Here is a 22,394-nt window from a genome sequence, read left to right on the forward strand (position 1 = left end):
GAATAAGAATAAAGAAGGACTCAAGTATTGTGTGATTGATTGGCATTGCTTGTACTCTCTCCACAGATTCAAACTCTCCACAGAGTTCCTCACCCTGCTCAAGCTCTCCAAATTCACCCATCCCTCAAAGTCGACCAAGTTCCCTTCACGTTTTGGGATCCAAGATTGGCCTTCGCTATAGCAAAGCGGGCCGCTGCATGTCCAGCAACAGTATTCCCCCCTCTCCCCTCGCCTGCAATCCCTCCTCTCAGCCTCTTTCTCCGCAGTGTTCTCCATCTTCCCTCGCTGGAGTTCCCAAAAGCCTCCACTCATTTCATAATAAGATGATGTCCCCACCGACCATCGTGAGACAGACGGTGTGTCCCCGCAGTGCAGAATCGCCCCGTTCGCCACTGCTGAAAAGGGTTCAGTCATCTGAGAGGCTCTCCGGTGCCCAACATGGAGACAAAAAGGCCTTCTCCTTTCGAAGACACACTGTGGAGGTTTCTCAGTGTGAGGCCGAAGGGTTTGAGTCACAAGCAAGTGACATTGCCTCAGGTTTTGTGTGTGTTGGTGACCATGCTAGACAAGGGTTGTACCTGGCTGGTCAACGAGTGAGGGACTCCGGCGGTGTGGTTATGAGGAAGCTAAACTTATCTGAAAGACGAGATTCATTTAAAAAGCAGGAGGCCGTTCAAGAGGTCAGCTTTGATGACTCTGATGACAAGGAGGTCGCAACATCTACACCAGTTGCATCTCATCCACGTTTCAAAGTGGCATGGATCAGCACAACGCAGGCTGAGGGAAGCTCAGAGAATTCAGAGAGGAAGACCAATGAGCTTGGATCCATGCTAAAAGAAAAGAAGAAAAAAGAGGATGGGTGTTAGCCTTAGATATGTCCAGAAAACTGTGAGACTCTGATGTACAGGTGCTTCCATGATCATTTGAAACATACTCAGAGAAAAGACAGGGGTTAAAAGTCTTTGTTTAGTATCATTTATTCATAACTTAGAAGTCATTCACCTACCAAACTGTCTTTTAATGGGATAGTTCACCCAAAATGGAAAATTCTGTTGTTCCTCATGTTGTTCCAATCTTTTTTGGGACATAAAAGATGATCTTTGGGAAATTGTCCCAATGTTGTTTTGGACCCTACTGACTTCCAAAAACTGTTGAAACTTTCTTAAAACAAAATATTTCTGTTTCACCAAAGAAAGTCATACAGGTTTGGGATGCCATGAGGGTGAGTAAATGATGAATTTTCATTTTTGAGTGGACTATCCCATAAAATTAGTTTTACCAGGTAGCACAGTGAACTTTTGTAGATTTTGAAAATTTGTATTTATTGCATTTTCTTTTACACGAGACAGGAATAGAAAGGTCATACAATAGGATCGCTTTCTGAGAATTTGCACATATGTGGTCCTGCTGAGATTCAATTACTGTTGGGGTTTTTTTCTGTTGGTTTTTTTCATTCTCATAAATATCAGTATCATATAATGTCTAATTTGTCAACAAAATTTTGTTATATGTTGACTTCCATTTTGTCAAAGTCGGATGTACAAGAAATTAATCTTGTGTTCTGTCGGTTATACCCAATATTATTCCAGCACCTAAATAATGAATTTTAGGAAGCCATTCAGCCAATGTTGGCGTTGTAGTGTATCATGTTTACCTGAGTGTACTTTTTCTCATTACCTGGAAAGAACAAATTGGCTTACGAATACTAATTTGGTAATAACTTTTTATTTATAATGTTTTGGATCTGGTATATGGTGTAGTAGTGTTGTACAACTGAAATCATTTGACCTATGTAACCTTTAACAAATGGTGGTTTTCTGTCTCTGTGTTGTGAAGTCTGACTTGTGGAAATGTTTTTTCTCTTGAATTCACACAACAGCCATATGGCTTTGTTTTTGTGACTACCCTATATAAATGCCATAGATTTAATCTGCCTGATAGCCTTCTGCAGTGTTGTCATCAGCCTGTTTGCTTGGAAAGAAATGGCATAAATCATTGTTACTTCACTTGTAACATGAGCTTTTTGTGCAATGGTTTGGTTAAACTGGATTGTTTCCTGATGCATTGATCAGTACTATAAAGACAAAAGTTCAGATACTTGTGAATTATAACTTGCACTCCCAGTCTGACTTGTCTGTCTTTCTCTTATTCTGTATCTCAGATTATTGTGGCACTATTTCCTCAAGTTCACACACTACCTTTATATTTTTTGTATGGTACTGTTCTTTTTTTTAAGTAGAAGTTCTCTGTAATCTTTTTTTCTTATTTACACAACCTGATTTAAAGGACTCAAAAAGATCCTAGACTCTCAAACTAAATCCATTCACCCACAACTGCATTTGTAAAGTTTGGATTTAACAGTGATTAAATGTGTACATAATTGCTGATAATCATTTCAGTGTCAGTGTTTTTCCTGTTGTGACTGTGATTTGGTTTTCTACTAAAGTGTTATTGGCCTCTGGTATATCTATTGCCTCGAGGATTGATCAAAATTCACTACCGTTTAAAAGTTTGGGGTCTGTAAAAAATATTTTTTCATGCTTTTGAAAGAAGTTCCTTATGCTCACCAAGATGCATTTGGTCCAAAATAAAGCAAAAAGTTGTTGTGAAATATTATTACAGTTTAAGTAACTTTTAAAATATTTCCTAAACTATTTTCAGGATTCTTTGATGAAGAGTTAAAAATACAAATAAATTTGAAATTGATTTCCCCTCCCCACACAATTGTATGCATTCTTGCTAAATAACATAATTTATTTCAAAACAAAATTACTGACCCCGAACTTTTGAATGTTTGAATACATTTTATAATTGCTTGCTGAGTTACATATATCAGAATCTGTTTTAAGGCTGCTTTTGAAATGTCTCAGTAGTACTCTCCTAAACGATAACAAAACTAGTGGCCATTTCGAAGAATAGCGTAGTTTGAGATGTTTTTTTTTATCGCATGTACATCTACATTTTTTTATGAACGTTTTTTTAATTATTATTTTTTACACTACCTTGCCTAACAACAGCAGGATGGCGCAATTAGGGAGTGCAAGAATGAGGAACGCTTCATGTGTTAGACGAGATTTAATCTTTCGGACGTTTTCGGCTTATTCCGCTATTTTCCGTCGAGCTTTCATTAGTTCTCACGCAGTCCTGCCCCGTTTTGTGCTGTGCTGGAAAATGGCAGTTCGGCAAGTTGAAAAGATTCGTGCGGAATGAAAAGGAAAATGATATTAATCCTGTACTCTGCTGGGAGAGTGGATGGAAGTTAAAAACGTAACTTAAGTCCAGCCGAGATCGCACATTTAATTCGCACGCGCGAAAGAAAACCGCCAAAGCATATGCAACGACTTGCCACGGGTAAGTTTTCACAAGTTTTGCACATTGCGTTACTGTAGTCTAGTACTAAACTGAAAGACTAGCTAGCAGTTTCCAAATGTGGGAAAAGACACGAAGTGTGCTTCTACAATATATAATATGTAGAGGGTCTGCTTCTAACGATAAGCCAACGTTTTATTTCTTTGCAAAATTTCATGATGGCCGTTTGCTAAAATCTCGGATTTAGTGGGCGACAGAAATGTGCACACCGATATGCGTTAGGTTTGCAAGATGCACAGGCATGTTCGCCTTTTCTGATTAAGGCAGCATACACAGTTAACATTAACAGCCTACAAGAGCTTCAGCGCGTGACAATGGCTGAGCTTTCGAGCAGTTTCTGATGTATTTATTCCACAAACTGAACTTTTATAGCAAATTTAGACGGTTCTGAATTTGAAGTGTCCATTTTTTAGACACTGCTTATATTCGACGCCTATGTTCCACAACAGCAGTTAATTCTAGCTAACGTAATGGTGGTAGTTTTTTTATTATTATTAGCAAGGGAATTTTTTTCAGTTTGTCTCAGAGCGAGTTTCTCTTAGGATTGTTTGTGCGAAATGAATTGAGAAATGAAAACACGGAGTGGAGCTGGATCCGGGAGGGTAAAGCTCTGCTGCTCCGTTCCACTGGCGTTGAGTCTGCGTCGCGTCAAGCCCAATTTATACTTTAGCGTCGAACTCACGCCGTAACTACGTCGTAGGCTGTGAGTATCACGCTTCGCCGTACCCTGACGTGCACCTCTCCAAAAATGTAAAGGGTGATTTATACTTCTACGCCGGAGCCTCTACGCTACACTTCTTGATTTCAATGGAGAAACGCGAAGCCCATTAAGGCTGATTTATACTTTTACGACGGACCTACGCCGGAGCCTCTACGCTTATTTGGTTTTAATTTATACTTCTGCGTCGTTGTCCGCGTTGACGCACGCAGAGGGAGCATGTGAAACCCGAGGAAGCGGTTTGAGCAGACCAATCACAGCGCTTGCGTCCGCGTAGAATAGACGCGTTGTTACATTTTTGGAGAGGTGCACGTCAGGGTACGCGCGCTACGCACAGCCTACGGCGTAGCTACGGCGTTTCGACGCAGAAGTATAAATTGGGCTATAGAAGCACTCACTTCCTGATGGCTGAGCGTACTGTGCAGGCTCAAACTGTGCTTGACGACCTAGATGTGACGTGAGCAACCTGTCTGACAGTTGTAAATCTTCTAGTAGCTTTGCCACATACCGAATTATTTCCAATTCCTCAAAAATGTTGTTGAAATATTTTGTCCCGTTGCTTTTATGGACTCTCGATCTATGGGCTTCTCCCTTGACTTTATGCCTCCATGTCCCCCCGATTGACTCATAGACAGTAAAAGATTGCCTGCAAGCTTCTCCTCCTGTCTATACGGTAATTACTTTACTGTGCGACAGAGAGTCGCGTGGTTATGACAGAATTGTTAGCCTATTTTTACAAAAACGACTTCTACAGGGCCATAACGTAAGATACAAAGTAATGACGCCTTTTATCCATTGTCGTGTTTCTTTAGAAATAAATAATGGACAAATGAAGTCTTTGAATGCCTCAGATGTGAAGTTATTCGCTGTCAAAGTGACGCCAAAATGACTGGGAGTCAATGGAATGCTAACAGCAGGTGATGGTCTGCTACAATGGCAGCCCCCAGGGAGGCTTCAGTTTCCGGCTGATGGATTACCCCATTGGTTGGTTTTCATCTATACTTCTACTTTGTTGTCCGCATTGACGTACAATTTCACATGCAGAGGGAACATGTGAAGCCCGAGGGAGGGGTTCTAGCAGATCAATCACAATGCTTGTGTCCATGTAGAATTGATGCGGCGTTACATTTTTGGAGAGGTGCACGTCAGGGTACGCCGAAGGGTACGCACGCTACACACAGCCTACGGCGTAGCTACGGCGTGAGTTCGATGCAGAAGTATAAATTGGGCTTAACAATGTGTCTACGCAATTCTACGCAGACCGCAAGCGCTGTTATTGGTCTGCTTGAACCCCTCCCTCTGGTTTCACATACTCCCTTTCCATGTGTGATTGTGCATCAACGCGGACAATGACGCAGAAGTATAAATGAAAACCAATGCATAGCCTACAGCGTAGAGTCTCCGGCGTAAGTCTGACGCAGAAGTATAAATCAGCCTTCAGACTTTACGATTCTGGCCACGATTTGGGCATCTGATACAAATCCTAAGATTCCTTTGCTTTTAAGCCGGGTGCACACTGTGCAATTTATAATAGTCCTTTACGATTGTTGCTTGTCAGATTGTACAAACATGATCCTCCTGTAAACCATGTCACACTGTAAGATCTCAGTTGTCATTAATGTCAGACTGTACGACAGTCAAGACGCATTAAAAACGGACGCACGCAAGAAAAGTTGTCTGGAGTTTTACATCATCAATCAATGACACGTTCGGTGATGTGAGCTGCATTTACACGCGGCATTAAAATGATGGCTACAAATAAATCTCTAACGTTTATTTTGGTCATAATTGTCTTGAAAACGAGAAAATTTGACGGTTGTAGTAGAAGTCACACTACAGGACTGTGAGCCAAATCTTCTGACACTGCCAGAATTTTGTCAGACGTAAAATTTGGTCTTTAATCGGCTGTCAGTGAACACGTCAAACTAATGATCAAAGACTTCAGATTTTAGCCAAGAATCAGAGGATTCTTTTATTATTTGCCAGAATTGTCTCAGACAGCCAAATCGTGGCCAAAATCGCACAGTGTGCACACGGCTGTAGGCTGAAATCTGTAGTCTTTGATCGCTAGTTTGACATGTTCGCGGACAGCCGATTAATGACCATTGCGATAAAATTTTACCTAATTTTGGGGCACCGTCCTGCAGTGTGGCTTCTGTGAAAATCAAAAACCAATATGGCTGGTTCACAGTAGGGCTGTCACTTTTTATTCGATATTCGAATATGCATTCGAACATGACGTGAAATATCCGTATTCGAACTATAAATAAACTATCCGGTTTTTAAAGTGCCTTGTTTAGCACATTTTGTACAGTCTATAATTAGACCGTTTTTTGTTTTTTATTATTGTTTGCCATCTCATCCAGGAGCGGGCGCTCTAAACGTATTGTAGCGTAAGCCCATGACCAAATCAAGCGAATAATAGCCTCCCTGTTTTGAAAAAGGAAGATAACGCACAGAACGACAGCCCGAGCGGAGAATTACGACCTCAACTCATCTAAAAAGTCGAGTCTGGAAATATTTTGGGTTCTACAGCTACACCGTATACCACTTCTCTCAACATTGACGCGCAAATCTGTGTGTGCCAGGCACGTGTGCGCGCACTGAGCGCGTGTTCTCCACCGCGGGGGGGGGATCTCGTAGAAATGCGAATATATTCGAATACATTACTTGATATTCGATAACCGTTCGAATTTGATTTTTCTCAAAAGTGACAGCCCTAGTTCACAGTCACACAATATGGCTGGTTCACACAGACGTGGGCAGTGGATGGGGGAAAACCGCAAGGTCTCCAGACATGTGCGCGTCTTTTAAAAGTTGAACTTATTTTAACTTGAGCGCCACGTTTTTAGAACGCCGTATCATACGCAAGATGCGAGACCACGCTCTGTCTAGCGCGTTTACATTGAAAAACAAAGGAAAAGTGCACTGGAATGGAAAAACATGTTCTGTGTGAATGAAATTTCAATGGAAAGCGGGGGATTTCTGGCGATATGAGCAACAGTGACCGTTGGTGACCGGATGGGGCGTGTCCAGCGATGTGACAAAGTTGAGATAATGTTCAACTTTATGCAAATGAAGAGCGACTTTCTGGAGCAACAACCAATAGGAGTGAAGTCAGTGGAGCGCACGTGTTCCGTCACTCTTCAGTGCTGAGTCCGACCGAGGCAAGATATGTCTCCCTGTACATACGGTGGTATTACTGTGACAAGAACCAGCTTCACACCACAAATGACAGCAAGCTTGCATTAATTTTTGAGTGCAACGCCCACATGGATAGAACCAAGCCCCACCCTTTTTTTTTTTTTTTCAATAATCCATTGCACTCAAATAGACGTCACAATAACAAAAAAAGAAAAGATTTGTCGCTACTTTTGTTACTCTTAAATAACTTACAATATAACAATAAGAAATGTGAGTTAGAAATCATTTTCCCTCTCATCCGCTATTGATTGGACGAGTGTGTAGTCCCATCCCAAACTTAGACCATTGGTTGAGCCAGTGTTACTGAGTTGGGCTGGTCTGGATGCTCACACAAAGAGAGCAATGTTTTGAAAGCACCACAGTGTTTACACTTTTCGTAGGAATAAACATGCAAATGGCTTACTTCAAATTGACTGCACATTAACTTGAGAAAGTATTGTAAAATAAAGGCACAATTCAACTTTAATTAGCAGCATTGTCCTTATCCTATCCTATCCTGTCCTATATCCAGAGGGTATGTTCTGCATGCCGTCCCTTCAGTCCTGCACACTCCAAGCTTTAAAAGGACATATTGTTAGGAGAACACTGTCTGTCACCAGACTCATGGGCATTAGTCAAGGTACTTCGGCCAATGAAACGAAAGGAAAAAAATATTGCGTAAGCTTTCCATACCCAGACAATCTCATCGTTTTCCTTCTCGACACACATTTGCAAAATACTGTGACTGTCCTAATTTCTGTATCTTACACATGTCCAATGGATAGATTAAACTCCTACCTCGGTAGCCTGAGGCTGAAGACATGCACAGCACGATAGAGAATCCTGACTGTTTTCTCATTTGAACTCCAAACAGAATCCAGTCCTCTGCGTTTCCTTGCGTTTTAAAAATCCTAATGATCCTAATAATTTGCCATAGTCCTGTTTAGACAACCCTCATTCAACATTTTTTGTTTGATTTTGCATTGCTTGTCTCTCATTCAAAATACTCATAAGCCTGTCATACAGGCTTAAACATATTCCTGTTAATGGCAAAAAAGTGATCCACTGAAGAAAAGCAGGATAGTTTAAGGGTTTGTGGGTTTGATCACTGCCTAGATACATTTTCTAATATTAGAACGTTTGCTTGATTTGCCCCTGCTTCTCTGGTGATTCTTGAGCACATGGCCATATGCTGCCCAATAGGAATGCAGGATTGCGTTTTCCCTTCTGTAGCAACAGTGAGTTTCCTGGCTCAATTCATTAATTATTTTGTGCTCTGCCTTGGTCACAGTGTTTTGCGAACTGCTATTCACTAAAGGGGAGGAAATGATGCTAGCTGCCGTCCTGCAGTTTAAGTAGTGTTCTTGACTGTAAAGATGAAGATTTCTCTCAGCAGAACTTTTAGTTTCGGAACTTGTACTCAGAATGGACCTTTTTTCTTTTCCTGAATTAACTTCTTCCTACAGCAGCAGTAGCATTACACGTACTTTAGTTAAAATGATGAAAAGGCGGAAAGGGGGATGACGTGTTTCGGTGGTGTGAGGATTGCGGGCTGTGGTTGGGTATGTCAGTGCCACGTGTCTGCGCTTGCACCTCTCTTCTCTACACAGGGGATGTCGGACTGAGACCTTAGTGCGCCTGGTCAAAGTGGGTTGAGTGCTGCCCTGTGATGCCTGCGAACACTTTGATGGTGTTTATTCGATTACAATCCTACCACAGGTTTGGCAAACCTTTAATGTGCCTCTTTCTTGGTATATGAGCATAAACCCCTGGTTCAAAGGTGCGCATGCGCATGAAAAAATTATGTTTTGCTCTTCCGTCAAATAAGTGATGCATATTGCAAAAAAGCTTAAACAGAATCAACTAATTACTGTATTATTTGGATTCTTAGACACTTATGGACTTTATATTGGATGAATATGAAACTTGAGTAACCGGCACTCAATTAGCAATGCTATTTCCACAAACACCCCCCTCAACTGTGACGAATTTTTGGCAGACAGTTATCGTTTTTGTTAATTTTTTGTAATTAAAATATTTGGTTACTTGCTGTGCTATGAAATTAAGGGTGCTGATATTTCTAGCTTTCATTTTTTCAAGGTAAGTAGAGTCGCTTGTTTCTTGGTTTATTTTGCCTTTAGATTATGGTGTTCAAAAAATCACCTGGTCTTACAGAATGACTTACTGTATCCATCATATGACGCATGCATGAGGTGCATCATGGTTGGTGCATTTATACAGTATACACTTTAAAAGTTTGATTGTTACAGTCAGTCATTACAACAAAATGTAAATGCTTTAGTCCAGCTAGTCTGTTTTTTTTTGGGGAAGTCTGACTAACAGACCAACATAATGCTTTTAGAGCTCGTCTTTGTTAAGCATGTATAATCGGACTAGAGTAGGCCTTGGTGTTGTGCACTTTCTCTGAAAGACAAGTGTATTTAATCTTTGTAATATTTCATTGCGCATTCTGTCATGTCCAGTAGTGGTCAAAAGTGATGTCCGGAAGGGATATTTGTTCTTAATGACCCTACCAGTTTCATATCATAAATAATTTCACCATCATAATATGAGGAAAATATTTTATATTTTATATAAAGTTTTATACTAAAAAAAATACATAGAAAAACAAAAAGATCACAAGAATTGAGCATACATTGACTACAAAATAATTAGGTATTAATATTGCATTGATTCTCTCGTTTTTTCGTGTTTGCAAAAAAAATGTGTCCACACAATTTACCATGTTTAATTGCATTATTACAAATATAACAATTGAATCTAAGCACAACTACACAATATGCTTAGAAAATCTTTAACATATTTTTAATAATATTTGAAAATAGGGTGAAGATGTCAATTTTCCTAGGCCGTTATTCACTTTTGGTCACTACTCTATATTTGGACTGAGATGAAAGCTGTAGCTGGACTATGCAAAAGCCTGCGGTAGCTCGCTTGTAACTGCATGTAAACGCACCAAATAAGTTGTGGTGTTGTGAGTATTTTGTTATTTATTCTTTTAGAAAGAAAGCCTCTGTGTGAGTTATTTGCTCTTATTAATATACTTCTGTCTTTTTTCTTACAGTAATCACAGTAATCACATTACACTGGGAGGATCACATCTTGAGAGGGAATGTCGAGCAACCTGCTATAAGACGACACCAGCTGATTTGGCGAAATAAATCTGTAACGGACTTCATTCTTCATTTCTTTTCCGGTGCCTGAATGAGCATGCTGCATTCCCTTTGTTCCATCATTTGGTTGAACCGCGGGTTCAAGTTGAGAAAAGTGGCCTGTTCGGCTAACACCGGCCAGGTCTAAGCCTTTCCTACCGCGCATGCCCGCTTATGAGCTCCGGTCAGTAGTGCTTAGCTTTCAACGAAACGTCCCACTGTACGTCATCATTCGCACCCTCGCAAAGTTTCACCCCCAGTCCGACTCTCTTCTGCCAGGGGTGATTGTCATTTCATACTCTGAAAATGGCTGCTGATGGCTTCCAGTACAGATCTCTGTATGCCTACTGTAAGGACTGGGAGGATGACATTGACCTTGAGCCCGGTGATATCCTGACGGTCGACAAAGCATCTCTGCTGTCACTGGGCATCAAAGAGGGAGATGAGCAGCACCCGGAATGCATCGGCTGGATCTTAGGGTTTAACGAGCGTACCAAACAGAGGGGAGACTTTCCGGGGACGTACGTGCAGTATGTAGGACCTGTGAAAATGTCAATGCCGTCCTGCCAGCCTCGTTCTCAGAGACCGCTTCCTGCTGTTCCCAGACCTGAGCCAACTTTGCAGGGTAAGACTGGCTGCTTTTTTTATTGGCTTTTACTGTGTTGACCAATGACTAACCTGCTTAATGTGTGCTAAAGAGAGGTCAAAACACGTTTTGTTTTGGGAACTGACTGATATGCTTGTTAAATCAAACCTCAGATCTCTCATAATAAACATTTTTGAATTTTCCCCCCTTTTCTGTTGAAGGAAAATGGGAATTTTGCTTTTGACAGCTGACTTATTTTACAGCAATTTTAGTTAGGCATTGAATCATCAGAGATTTTACTTATTTTTTGTCATCTAGCACGACCATCTAACTCTTTAAAGGACTCTTTAACTCTTTATATGTAGATTTCAAAAATCCTTGTTGTTAGCGAATCTGGTGGCCATTATGTCAATTAAATGGTAATTAAAATTACACTGTTATTAGAGTTTGATTATAAATGATTTGAGACTACAGATCAGTTGTATTCAAATGCCAGACCGCAGACTGGTTCCGGACCCTGGCGTGGTTATGCGGTACATAATTGCGGCGTGAGCAGCGCGTCGAAACAGTGGAGCGGTTCACACCACAAGCGCTCTGGGTCTTTTACGGTAATGGTCTTTCAGCATATATCCGGTAATATTTTTAATATATATTAATATATTATATTAATACTAATAATATATATTATCTAGAGCCAAACACACTTCATTCAAGCCCTTTCTGTTCCATGCGCATCACTTCTTTCTCCTGCTAAAGACGTAAAGTGCCACATTAAGAACTGCAGCTGACGCGGTCGTTTTTAACAACAGTAGCAGAAACGCACGCGGTCAGCAGCAAAATAGATACTTTTTGCTAAAACACTGCTGAAAACAAAAAAAGTACAGCCCCCCCTGTTTTCACAGGATTGTAAATGTTTAACATTTATAATTTATCATTAACATTTATTTATTTTTAGTATTTAGTAATTTATTTGTTATAAACACTTTAATTGGGTTATTAAAAGTGTTAATTATATGTTGAATTATGTTTTTTAAAACACGCAGAATCTTGACGTCATATTGTGACCGTTGCAGTGTGCATTAAAATAATTCGTCCGCTTTACGCTTTTATGTTCATTTTTATTTCCTGTCGCTGTACAGGCTCTTCTATTATATATGACAGTGTAAACAGCTCAATAACTCAAAATCTTAATTTATGTCCTGTAGTCCGGTACAAAACAGCATCCCCATCCGAAAACATCTTCCCGCGCCCCTGCACGTAGGTCTCTAAATGTAAAATAGTAATCATTATAGCCTGATGGATCTGATCTAGCCTAACCTTTTTATATTAATATCCAGTTGAGAGAAATATTAACTTTTTTATTTGTGTAAATATTGGAAAAAATTACTTGACATCACTGCTTTGGATCTCTGGGCCCAAGATTCCCATCTTTGATAACTTTTTTGAGTGTTTAGGATTTTTTTCTTTTACAAAGCACTATGGCTGCCCCGATCGAAATGTATAACTGTTCCAAAAAAATATTGTCTGGACCTCCACTGGGAAGGTAATATAGAGACCGGACCACTAATGGGAACTTTAATTTAATACCCCTGCTATAGACTATATAGATCTGGCTATGTGAGACTATAGTTTGAATTAGGCTAATCTCTTTTTTTTGCACGACACATTGACATTACAATACAGAATGACCCTTTCAGTATTATCCTGACCTGAACATTGTATAAGCATTCATTTCTTGTGTCATTTAAATGGAAGAGAGGCTCTCGGGACCTTGCGTAACCATCACATTCTTTGAAAAAAAACACGAGACCACTTCAGTCTTGTTGTGGTGTTTTTTCCCCCTCATCAGACATCCCTTCGTTTTGCTACCATTTTCGAAATGTCTGATTTCAAAGTCAAAAGGCTTATGGAAAGACGAAGAAGAAATGAAACGGCGAAATCCATTTAGAGTTCAAAAAGGAGCATGGAGGAGTAGTTTGGTTGAGGGCTTTTCATAAATAATGTGGGAAGGTCTTGCTTTTTAAGTTTCATTACAAGCTGTTTACATATTAACATTAAAAAGCGGTTAATACATGAACCTTTTTTACATATAATATATAGTCTCTTTGGACAAACTGTCTTTGCAAATTTCTCTGGCACTTTCCTCGAACCCTTTCTCCTCCTCCCTTTATGCCCTCAGGAAGCAGTAAATTATAGTATGTTTGGAGGCCTGGCAGTTCACCAGGCCAATTTTGAGAGTTATATGTATCAGGTAGGGCTTTCAGCTTCATCTGCACATTCCCACTCCATCAGGTGATTCTTGCTTCAATGTCTCCTTTGTGTCCCTTTTTTTAGACTGTTAAAAGTCTGCATTACACACTAAAAAAGTTGTCATTTCAATCTGTGATGCTCACTGATTAAAAAGAGAAAGCATGAGAAGCATTGTTGTACTTTGAAGTGTTGAATTACAAGATATCAGGAGGACCAGATAATGCACCATTTTAGCTGCTGCTCCGGAGTAATATCCAGACCTTTTCACATTTTTAAGGCAAATCTCAGGAATACAAAGTTTTGAGTATTTAAACATGTAAGAGGTCACCATGATCATGGAAAACATGGAAGAATCTGTGAATTTTTAAAATTGTGATTTCCAGGCCTGAAAAGTTAATCTCTGATATATTTTTAGCTAGAAATTTTAAAATAATTTTTAGACAACTGGACAGTTTATGGAAATTCATTGGTCAAAACTTTTGGCACTAGTGTTGCTTGGTCTCCTTGCTGTAAACAGTAAGTTGGAACAAGATAAAATCAGCACTCTTACACATTTATTTCTGTTTTCTTGTTATGTAACTGTAGGGAATTAACCTACATGCCTGAGACATTTGCCTGCTGCTTAAAATGGATTTGCATTCAAATGTAGCATTGAATAAAGAGGAATATAGAAATTATGCTCTATTAAGAAACTAAAAATGTCATGTCAGATTAATAAAGCTAATTACATTTTCAAGTCCACTATTTTGACATTCTGTGATGTTTTCAAAAATGTCTTACCAGTAATAATCCTAAAAAATGTTTTACCAAATATTGAAAAAATCATACATAATGTTTTTTATAATGATCAAAAGGCCGCCTACTGACTTAATGTGTAAACAATATGGGAAGTGCGCTAGCCAGACGAGATTTAAATTTTGTCGGCTGGAGACACAAGTTTGGTTTGAAGGAGGAAAACGCATAGACAGTAAAAGAAATGGACACAGTGACCACCTTGATTTCAACGGAGAAAACTGAAGCCCGATTATTGCACTCGCTTCTTGATGGATGAGCGACTGCGCAGGCTCAAACTGAGCTTGACGACAGTCTGACAGTTGTAAATCTTCTAGTAGCTGTGCCAAGTCTGAATCACCCAATTCCTCAAACACGTTGTTGAAATATTTTGTCCTGTTGCTTTTATGGACTCTTTATCTATGGGCTTCTCCCTTGACTTTATGCCTCTATGTCCCTCCAATTGCCTCATAGACAGTAAAAGATTGCCCTCCAGCTTCTCCTGTCTATACGGTAATTTCTCTAAAGTGCGACACAGAGTCGCGTGGTTATGACCATAGACATAATAAATACATAGACGCCCTATTGGCCGCTTTGGAACGTTGCTGAGATACGTCAACGCGTCCGCCATTTTGCGGAGGGCAAGACTGCGCTGTAAACAAATACAAGTAAAGGGGTGAGCTGCGGTTTTTCTGGATAAAAACAAAAAATGTTTTTACATTTATCAGCCGATTTCAGTGGTTTGTATGTGGTGTACAAAAAGTTTAATCTCCAGTTATTTAAAATCTCGATAGACTTATAAAAAAAATGTATTAGGGATTGTCAAAGCTCAGGCTTGTCATGTAGGCTATTTGGCTTTTTATTCTTGGATAAGAATTGTGAAGACCCCCATACTGAGATTTAATTTAATGTTCACATTAAATGAAATAAAGTTTTCTTATTGTGGAAAAAACATTTTCTGTGATTGACCCGATTTTAGCAATAACAAAGATAACGGATGGATCCTTTATGGTAATACATATGATATGGTACAACTACAGTGAAATGCAAATAGTAAATATAAGATAAAGTGAGAAGTAATAGTAAATAGTTTAGTCAATAAAATAAACAAACAGTATACAGTAAATAAAATAGTAATGGATAGTATAGTTATATAATATCATAAGAACAATAAAACAATAAAACAATCATACAAATATTGATAATAGCATACAGTTTATGTATAATACTATAATAATAGCAATATAATAAGAAATATCAATTAGAGTATATAGACAGTAAAAATAATAAGTTAGTGTCTATGATAGCATAACTATAATAGATTGATAATCGCAAGTGGTATAATATTATAATAACAATAATAATAAGAACAGCAAATACAATGTAATATCAATTGCAGAATAATATAGACAATATGAAAAAAAATAGGAAACATTATAATATTGATCATTAAACTGACATTAGATTTGTCATTTTATTTTATGTAGGCCTACATACAGTGAAGATAATGTATAAATATGCAAATTAGGGCTGCAACTAACGATTATTTTGATAATCGATTAATCGGACGATTATTTTTTCGATTAATCGATTAATCGGATAGAAATTAAATTAGATTTTTTTTTTATTATACCTAAATAAAACCGTAAATCAGGGTATTTATGTGTAAAAGTGTACTTTAAAAAGTGCAAAAGCCACACATTGAGTTTTACTAATATCAATATTTGCATTGTTTTTAATGATAATTGCTGATGGCAAGTTGACAAACATGATTATTGTTAAAAAAATGATATCCAACATATTATGTTTTAACACAATTTTTGTTAAAACAAATTTACACAGACATGTTGTTCAGATGTGAATATCTGAACTAAAAACAAACTAAAAACATCTAAAATATATAATTCATTTAATTTTTATTTAAAAGTAATTATATATAAGGAATATAAGGATAAAGAATATAATATATATTATATATTATATATATAAAAGAATATAATATAAGGATAAATTGATTAAATAAATATAGAAAGACTGAAAACAATTGTGTGAATGTAGAGCCGCAGTAGATCGCGTTTGAAAAACAATTAAAACTTAGTAGACAAATGCTATAAAAAGAGAACGGAATGGAGGTAACGTTACCCAGCAAGCTAACAGGCTTGAGTAAAGGACAGGAGAAATTATGCATTAGTGCACAAGCATTCGCTGAAAACCACTGAGTACAGTGACTAAAAAACAATATTTTACTGCTGCTGTTATTAACTGCCTTTATATTTAATGCTTCACTTTGTAAACACCGTTTTAATTTAACCTATTTCTGCGGTAGCGCTATTTTAATCCATCACTTACGTTGCGAGCGAACTGATTGCACAACCTGATGCTCGAGACAAAATACAGACATCCCGGAAGTCCCGGGAGTCTCCCGCATATTGATTGCGGCTCCCTGATGCCCGCGAATTACATGCGGGGTACATGAGCGCTGAGCGCCCGGTGATCGCCTGTATCTCACAACTCCGAAAACGTCCGATTAAATAGGCGCTATATTTTTAAATAAACCACAGATCTGAGCTTTAAACAACTACATTGTCGACTGAAAAACTATTAAGACCACAATTCGTGACACAATAACAATAGTATTTTTAAATGTCGCGGCCTTTCTCCTCTGAACGTTACTATTACTAATTATATCATGACCAAATACAACCAGAAACAAATGTTCAGTCTTGCTTGTGAAAGGTAATTCCTCGAGACCTGTTTTCAGTTGTTTGGCGATTTGTGCAGCACACGAAAAGTGCATTTTTCTCTATTCCCGGTATGAGAGGTGTGGGAAAGTTGCCCTCAGCAATATGGTGGCGCCGTTGACGTACGCTCCAGTGGCCAGTAGGGCGTCTATGTATTTATTATGTCTATGGTTATGACTAGGGGTGTCGAAATTAATCGTTTCTACGATGCATCGCGATGCAGACGTGGACGATTCGGTATCGGTTCAGTAATAGACCATAACCGGTTATACTGACGCTTTTCTGACGTCGTTTGTCGCGTGTGTTGGGGTGTGCCATATCATACCGTCCACGATAATACCGGTATACATTTTTACATGATAAAAAAGTGTCATATCGCGGTATCAATGATATAGCGACGGGATGACGTATGGCGCATTTACGTTCCCTAGCACGCACAACAACACCTGTCTGAGCGCGAGAGCAGCCTGTCATCCTCCGATGACGATTTAGCAATTTCACGAACAGCTTGAGTGTTCAGCGAGGCTGCCGACGCGCGTTTCTTGTCTCGCGCGCGTTTAGGAGTCGGGACATGACTGAATGGTCTCTTGCACAATCGGGCCATCAGTGCATCGTAACTAAAGTTTATATTTTTCAAGTCTTCTTAATTCTTATCAGTTTAAACATTCAAGCGGTTTTAAACTATCCAGTAAGCTACTCGCGCACCCTCTGAGAGAGTTGCACTGCGTGCAAACATAGAGTACAGCTCGCGAGAAACTAAAGTTATTTTTCGAGGATTATATCGCTTTAATGGGGGGAAAAACGCAAAATTGTGTAAAACTTCCGGTATTGGTAAGTATACTCATAAACACAATCGGTTATGTATAAAACGCATGTGACAGTGTGACAGACAGTATAATGAAAACAGCAATGGATCCGTGCACTAGCTGTAAAAGTGACAGCAGCCATAGGCTATGCGTCTGTCATTAATGTTGTCGTCAAAACAACAAAAGATAGCTTTAATTGTAATGAATGAGAATTATTAGCCTATGTATTTAATTTAATCAGGAAACAGAACTAAAAGACTATGTGTTATTTTACATTTGATTACTTAATGTTTCTGTAGTATTTCTGAATACTGGTTTTAGACCTACACACATTTAACATTTAATTCAAAGATTGAAATCAAGCTTCCTTGTGTTGTGTAAACTCTTAACAACAAAATTACCACATTGTAAAAACGCAATGAGTGAGCAAACATTTAGGTGAGATAAACATAAGAAAATTTTCAACAACAACAAAAAAATGTCTATATCGTCATAAATATCATTATTGCAAATATTCTTGAAATATCGTGATAGAATTTTGAGGCTATATCGCCCACCCCTACGCGTGTGTGCTTTGTCGCGGTAGCATACAATGGCAGAGGAGGGTAACGAGTGCGAGTAATTAAAAATGCTCCGAATACTTTAAAAGCCTACATCTATTCCGGGCACATTTCGGCTCTAATGAATAACCTGGTAAGCACGACCTGGAGAAGACACGCGCTGTGCAAGCTCATGTCACGTACACATAGAGCTGATTTAAGTATCCGAACCCGATGGTCAAATTACAATTATTCTGTGTTGTTACGCGTGATTATAAATGGATGATCGTTACCTTCAACAGCGGGCTCGGCGACGGTTGATGCGCGCACTAGATACCTGCGCGGGACTGTTTTCTTCATCCCGCCCGCGCCCGCCGAATTTCTGACCATTACCGCCCGCTCCCGCAACGTATGCGTTACACTCCCGCCCGCTCCCGCAATATGTATGTCCACTCCCGCCCGCACCCGCAAAACTGCTTCATGGGGTTGTTTGTTTCGTTTCCCTGGCCTGCATCTGACGCACTGATCATTAAAAGATAGTCGTATCTTAGGATCAAATACAATCATGTATTTGTATTTATTTAAATCTATTTATCTAAATGTATTTTTATTTAATTGATTTTTTCATTTAAATTTACTTATTTTTTATTCATTTAGATAAATAGATTTAAATAAATACATACAAATACATGATTGCAGATCTTTTGAAGGTCCCTCTTCAACTTCTTTCTTAAATGAATGAGCTGTCGTTTTCTGGGAAAAAATCTTTCTACAATAATTTAAATAATGAAAAGGACAGGTAAAAACGCACTGTTGTGGACCTATCACAGCAAATATGATGCCGCAAAGCAAAACAACACCCCGAGAGGGAAACAAATATAGCCTACCACAAGAAAATACAGTAGCCTATACAAAACATTCAAAAACATCGCTGTAATTGACAAGTCGCAATCGGTGATAATACATCAATTGTCAATGTCAATATATATATCCTATGTACATTTGTCACAATGAACAAAGTCCAGTTCCTTTCCATCTTTGTCACAAACAATTGAGAAACTTCTCCAAATGTCAGACTTGCCTTGCTTACGTTTTGTTCTGTAAATACCTCGTTTGAGGTTCTTTCCCACGTCATTTATTGACATCTCATTCTCCACTAGGCTACCTCCCACATGTTTTTTAGCCGCCCATTCCCGCCCGCAGCAAAGTTCAAACCGCCCGCTCCCGCAAGAGTTGCGTTGGGTCCCACGGGACCCGGCGGGACTCAATCCCAATGCAGCCCTCTAGTTCACACCCCTAGTTATGACGCAATCGTTAGCCTATTTTTTACAAAAATGGCTTCTACGGGGCCATAACGTAAGATACAACGTAATGGAGCCTTTTATACATTGTCGTGTTTCTTTAGAAATAAATAATGGACAAATTAAGTCTTTGGGCGCCTCAGATGTAAAGTTATTCGCTGTCAAAGTGACGCCAAAATGAATGGGAGTCAATGGAATGCTAAAAGCAGGTGAAGTTCTGCTGCAATGGCGGCTCCCGTGAAGCTTCAGTTTCCGGCTGATGGATTACCCTCTTGGGAAAACGTACCAAGCACAATGTTCTTTCACCATTCCTGATTTCTAAAACGCACTCACCGCGTTCGCCGTAGTCATGCGTCTGTCAGAGCAGAAACGAAATCTGCTTCTCTCCGTATGTTTTTCTGTCGTGTCCGTGTGCGTTCATATTAGGGATGCTCCGATCGATCGGCTGGAAATCTGTATCGGCCGATAATCACATTTTATGACTTGATCTGTACTCAACTAAACCTGGCTGTTCTCACAAACCGATCGCAATTTGATGACGTCAACGCATAAGAACGTACCTGATAATTTTTTTTTAAAAAAAGTTGTCCTCCAATCTGTCAGATTACTGACTAAATTATTATTATCTGTCTACTAACTAAACCAGACACTAGCATTTATACCGACAGCTCAAGGCTTGGATCTACTACTTGATTTTGATCAGTTTTCCTCCAGCTGGAGTGACTGACAGCACACTGTATGTGCTTGCTAACATGATAAAGGGATAATTCACCCAGGCCATCCAAGATGTCTTTTTTTTTTTATTCAGTAGAATAAAATAAATTTTTACATGATGTGGTTCGTTGTTGATTTTTTCAAAATTGTTTTTATTTACAATATTAATACATGAAGCAGGAGCTTCCTGTCGCATAATGACATGTGCAGGAGCTCAAACGTTGGAAATCTGTGAAAAGTCAATCTTCCCATTTGAGATTGCGCAAGCGAACAATCTTAATTTTTTATGTAGATTTCGGCATCCAGGATAGGCACAAGTAGGGCTGCTACTAACAATTATTTTGATAATTAAGTAGTTGGCCGTCTTTTTCTTCTATTCATCGATTAATTGGATAAAAAAAGCCCCTTTTTTTTTTCTTTATTGACAAAACACACTATTCCACATCCTTCCCAATGCTGTCCTTCAAACAAACATGCCAACTGAATGCTATGAAAACATAGGCCTATATAGTGTGAATATATCTATATCTATGCTATATGCAAAAGAGCTATGTGCAAAAGAGCCATAAAGCAAAAGGACAGTTTAAAATCCCTACATTTAAAAATGAAGATAATAATAAAGATATAAACACTGCTTCAGTTCATGTGTGAGTTTGCTTCCATCCATGCATACGTGTGACAGGAAGCTCGCGCTCAAGACTGCCATGACCGATCGCTTTGCTTCATAAGACCTCAGTGTATCGTCAGGAGCCACGGGTATGCTTTTTTGACTAAAAGGGATGGTAGCCATTGACTTTTATTATATGAGTAAAAAAGGACTATGGCATTTCTACTGAAGAAAAAAAGACCCCTACATGGCCTGAGGGTTAGTAAATTAACAGTAAATGTAAATTTTTTGGGTGAACTATCCCTTTAATATGGCAGAAAAGCATCTGTAAAGAAAATGTGAAAATAATTATGTGGCGTTTTCCTATGTCTTATTCAGTGTGAGAGAGATTTCATGTGATTTAATTGAAATCCACCAACACTGTCCTGACAGAAACGTTGCACAAAGTCAAACTTGGTTGTTTCGCTGCCTATGGCAGAAGTTCTCCCTCTATTTTCTCCCCTCTTTTTCTTTTCCTGGCCTCAGTTTTACTGCTTGTTGAAGTGAACCGTGGCTTGGCATTTGTACAGTCTCCGCCTGTTCCTCCTCCCCTGTTTCACTGACTCTTCTGATACTGTCTCCAGGCAGCTATAAACTATCCACTCACTACAATTCTCAGAAAGAGAAGGCCCCTTGAATTTTCCCCCCGGCTCCTTACCCTGAACTTTCTTTCACAGAATTAGTAGAGGGCTAGTTAAGGCCTCCGATCTGAGTCCGTATTAAAGAATCTTTCCCATGGTACTTTGGCCTTTGTTCAAATGCTAGGCATATTGTTACTTGGTGTGTAACGCATGCTTTATCAGCACATTATATAGTGCTGCACGATTAATTGAAATTAAACCAAAATTGCAATTTGGCTTAGTGTGATATGTATTTTTTCCCCGATTTTTAATTAAATGAATGTGCTCAGCATGTTGGTGAAGCCCAGCTCTATGATCAGTAGTAAATGCTGCTCCATCTCTGCAGGCACTGCAAGTTTGTGTCGCTTATGACGTGAATTTGAAAAAGCAACATGCGTCAAATATCTTCCCAAACTTGTAATGCGAAGCGTTCATAAACCTGTTGTTCAACAAAATACGACTCCAGACTCTCTTCATAACGTCTGTCGAGTGTTTGAAATAACTTCCTTTTGTGAGCTGATGTGGCTTATCGTAGAATTAGGCACACACACAAGTTATCATTTTATAGTAGTCTATACAGTCATACAGGCATTGCATTGTAAATATTCTTTATTATAATTAAAATACCGAGAAGGCTTGAAGAACTCAAATACACCATATATTGCGGCAGTCTTGCATTTATTGGCTGCGTTTAACTCCACTTTTATACAAACTTCCCTAAGCACTCCCCCTTGATGGAATCCCCACTGCCATTTTGAAGTGCATTCAACTCGATTCTCGATTTTGACAGAGGGAGCAAGTCTACTCAACATGTACACTTCAGGCAGATCCATAGACCACTATTAGGCCCGGTCTCAAATGACACCCTAAGTAAGAACTTGCGGTATTCCGACGAGTCCGCATAAAGTCGTTTTGACTGTCGGGAAGAAGTCTGTTGCGGAGCTCGCATCAGTGTGGGCTTGGCGAAAGTGCGCATC

At 39.1% G+C, this 22,394-nt stretch overlaps 2 protein-coding genes across 5 annotated transcripts in view; both read left to right on the forward strand.

Annotated features, from left to right (window-relative positions):
* The window catches only part of mast3a (microtubule associated serine/threonine kinase 3a), a 35,940-nt gene extending 33,547 nt beyond the window's left edge, over positions 1–2,393 (forward strand). For all 3 annotated transcript variants that reach the window (XM_077227805.1, XM_077227787.1, XM_077227795.1), the window contains one exon: positions 67–2,393. In XM_077227805.1, coding sequence (XP_077083920.1) covers positions 67–866 — 800 coding nt within the window. In that variant the 3' untranslated portion in view covers positions 867–2,393. The remainder of the gene's footprint in view (positions 1–66) is intronic.
* A 715-nt stretch (positions 2,394–3,108) lies between these two features.
* Positions 3,109–22,394, forward strand: part of pik3r2 (phosphoinositide-3-kinase, regulatory subunit 2 (beta)) — a 48,399-nt gene continuing 29,113 nt past the window's right edge. The window contains exons 1-3 of one of the 2 annotated variants that reach the window (XM_077227899.1): positions 3,109–3,351; positions 8,881–8,989; positions 10,356–11,068. In XM_077227899.1, coding sequence (XP_077084014.1) covers positions 10,750–11,068 — 319 coding nt within the window. In that variant the 5' untranslated portion in view covers positions 3,109–3,351; positions 8,881–8,989; positions 10,356–10,749. The remainder of the gene's footprint in view (positions 3,352–8,880; positions 8,990–10,355; positions 11,069–22,394) is intronic. The other variant, XM_077227889.1, reaches the window with a different exon arrangement.

This window comes from Siphateles boraxobius, unplaced genomic scaffold (genome assembly GCF_051911475.1).
Source record: "Siphateles boraxobius isolate OS27281-9 unplaced genomic scaffold, OSU_SipBor_1 1, whole genome shotgun sequence".
In the NCBI taxonomy this organism is placed as follows: domain Eukaryota; kingdom Metazoa; phylum Chordata; class Actinopteri; order Cypriniformes; family Leuciscidae; genus Siphateles; species Siphateles boraxobius.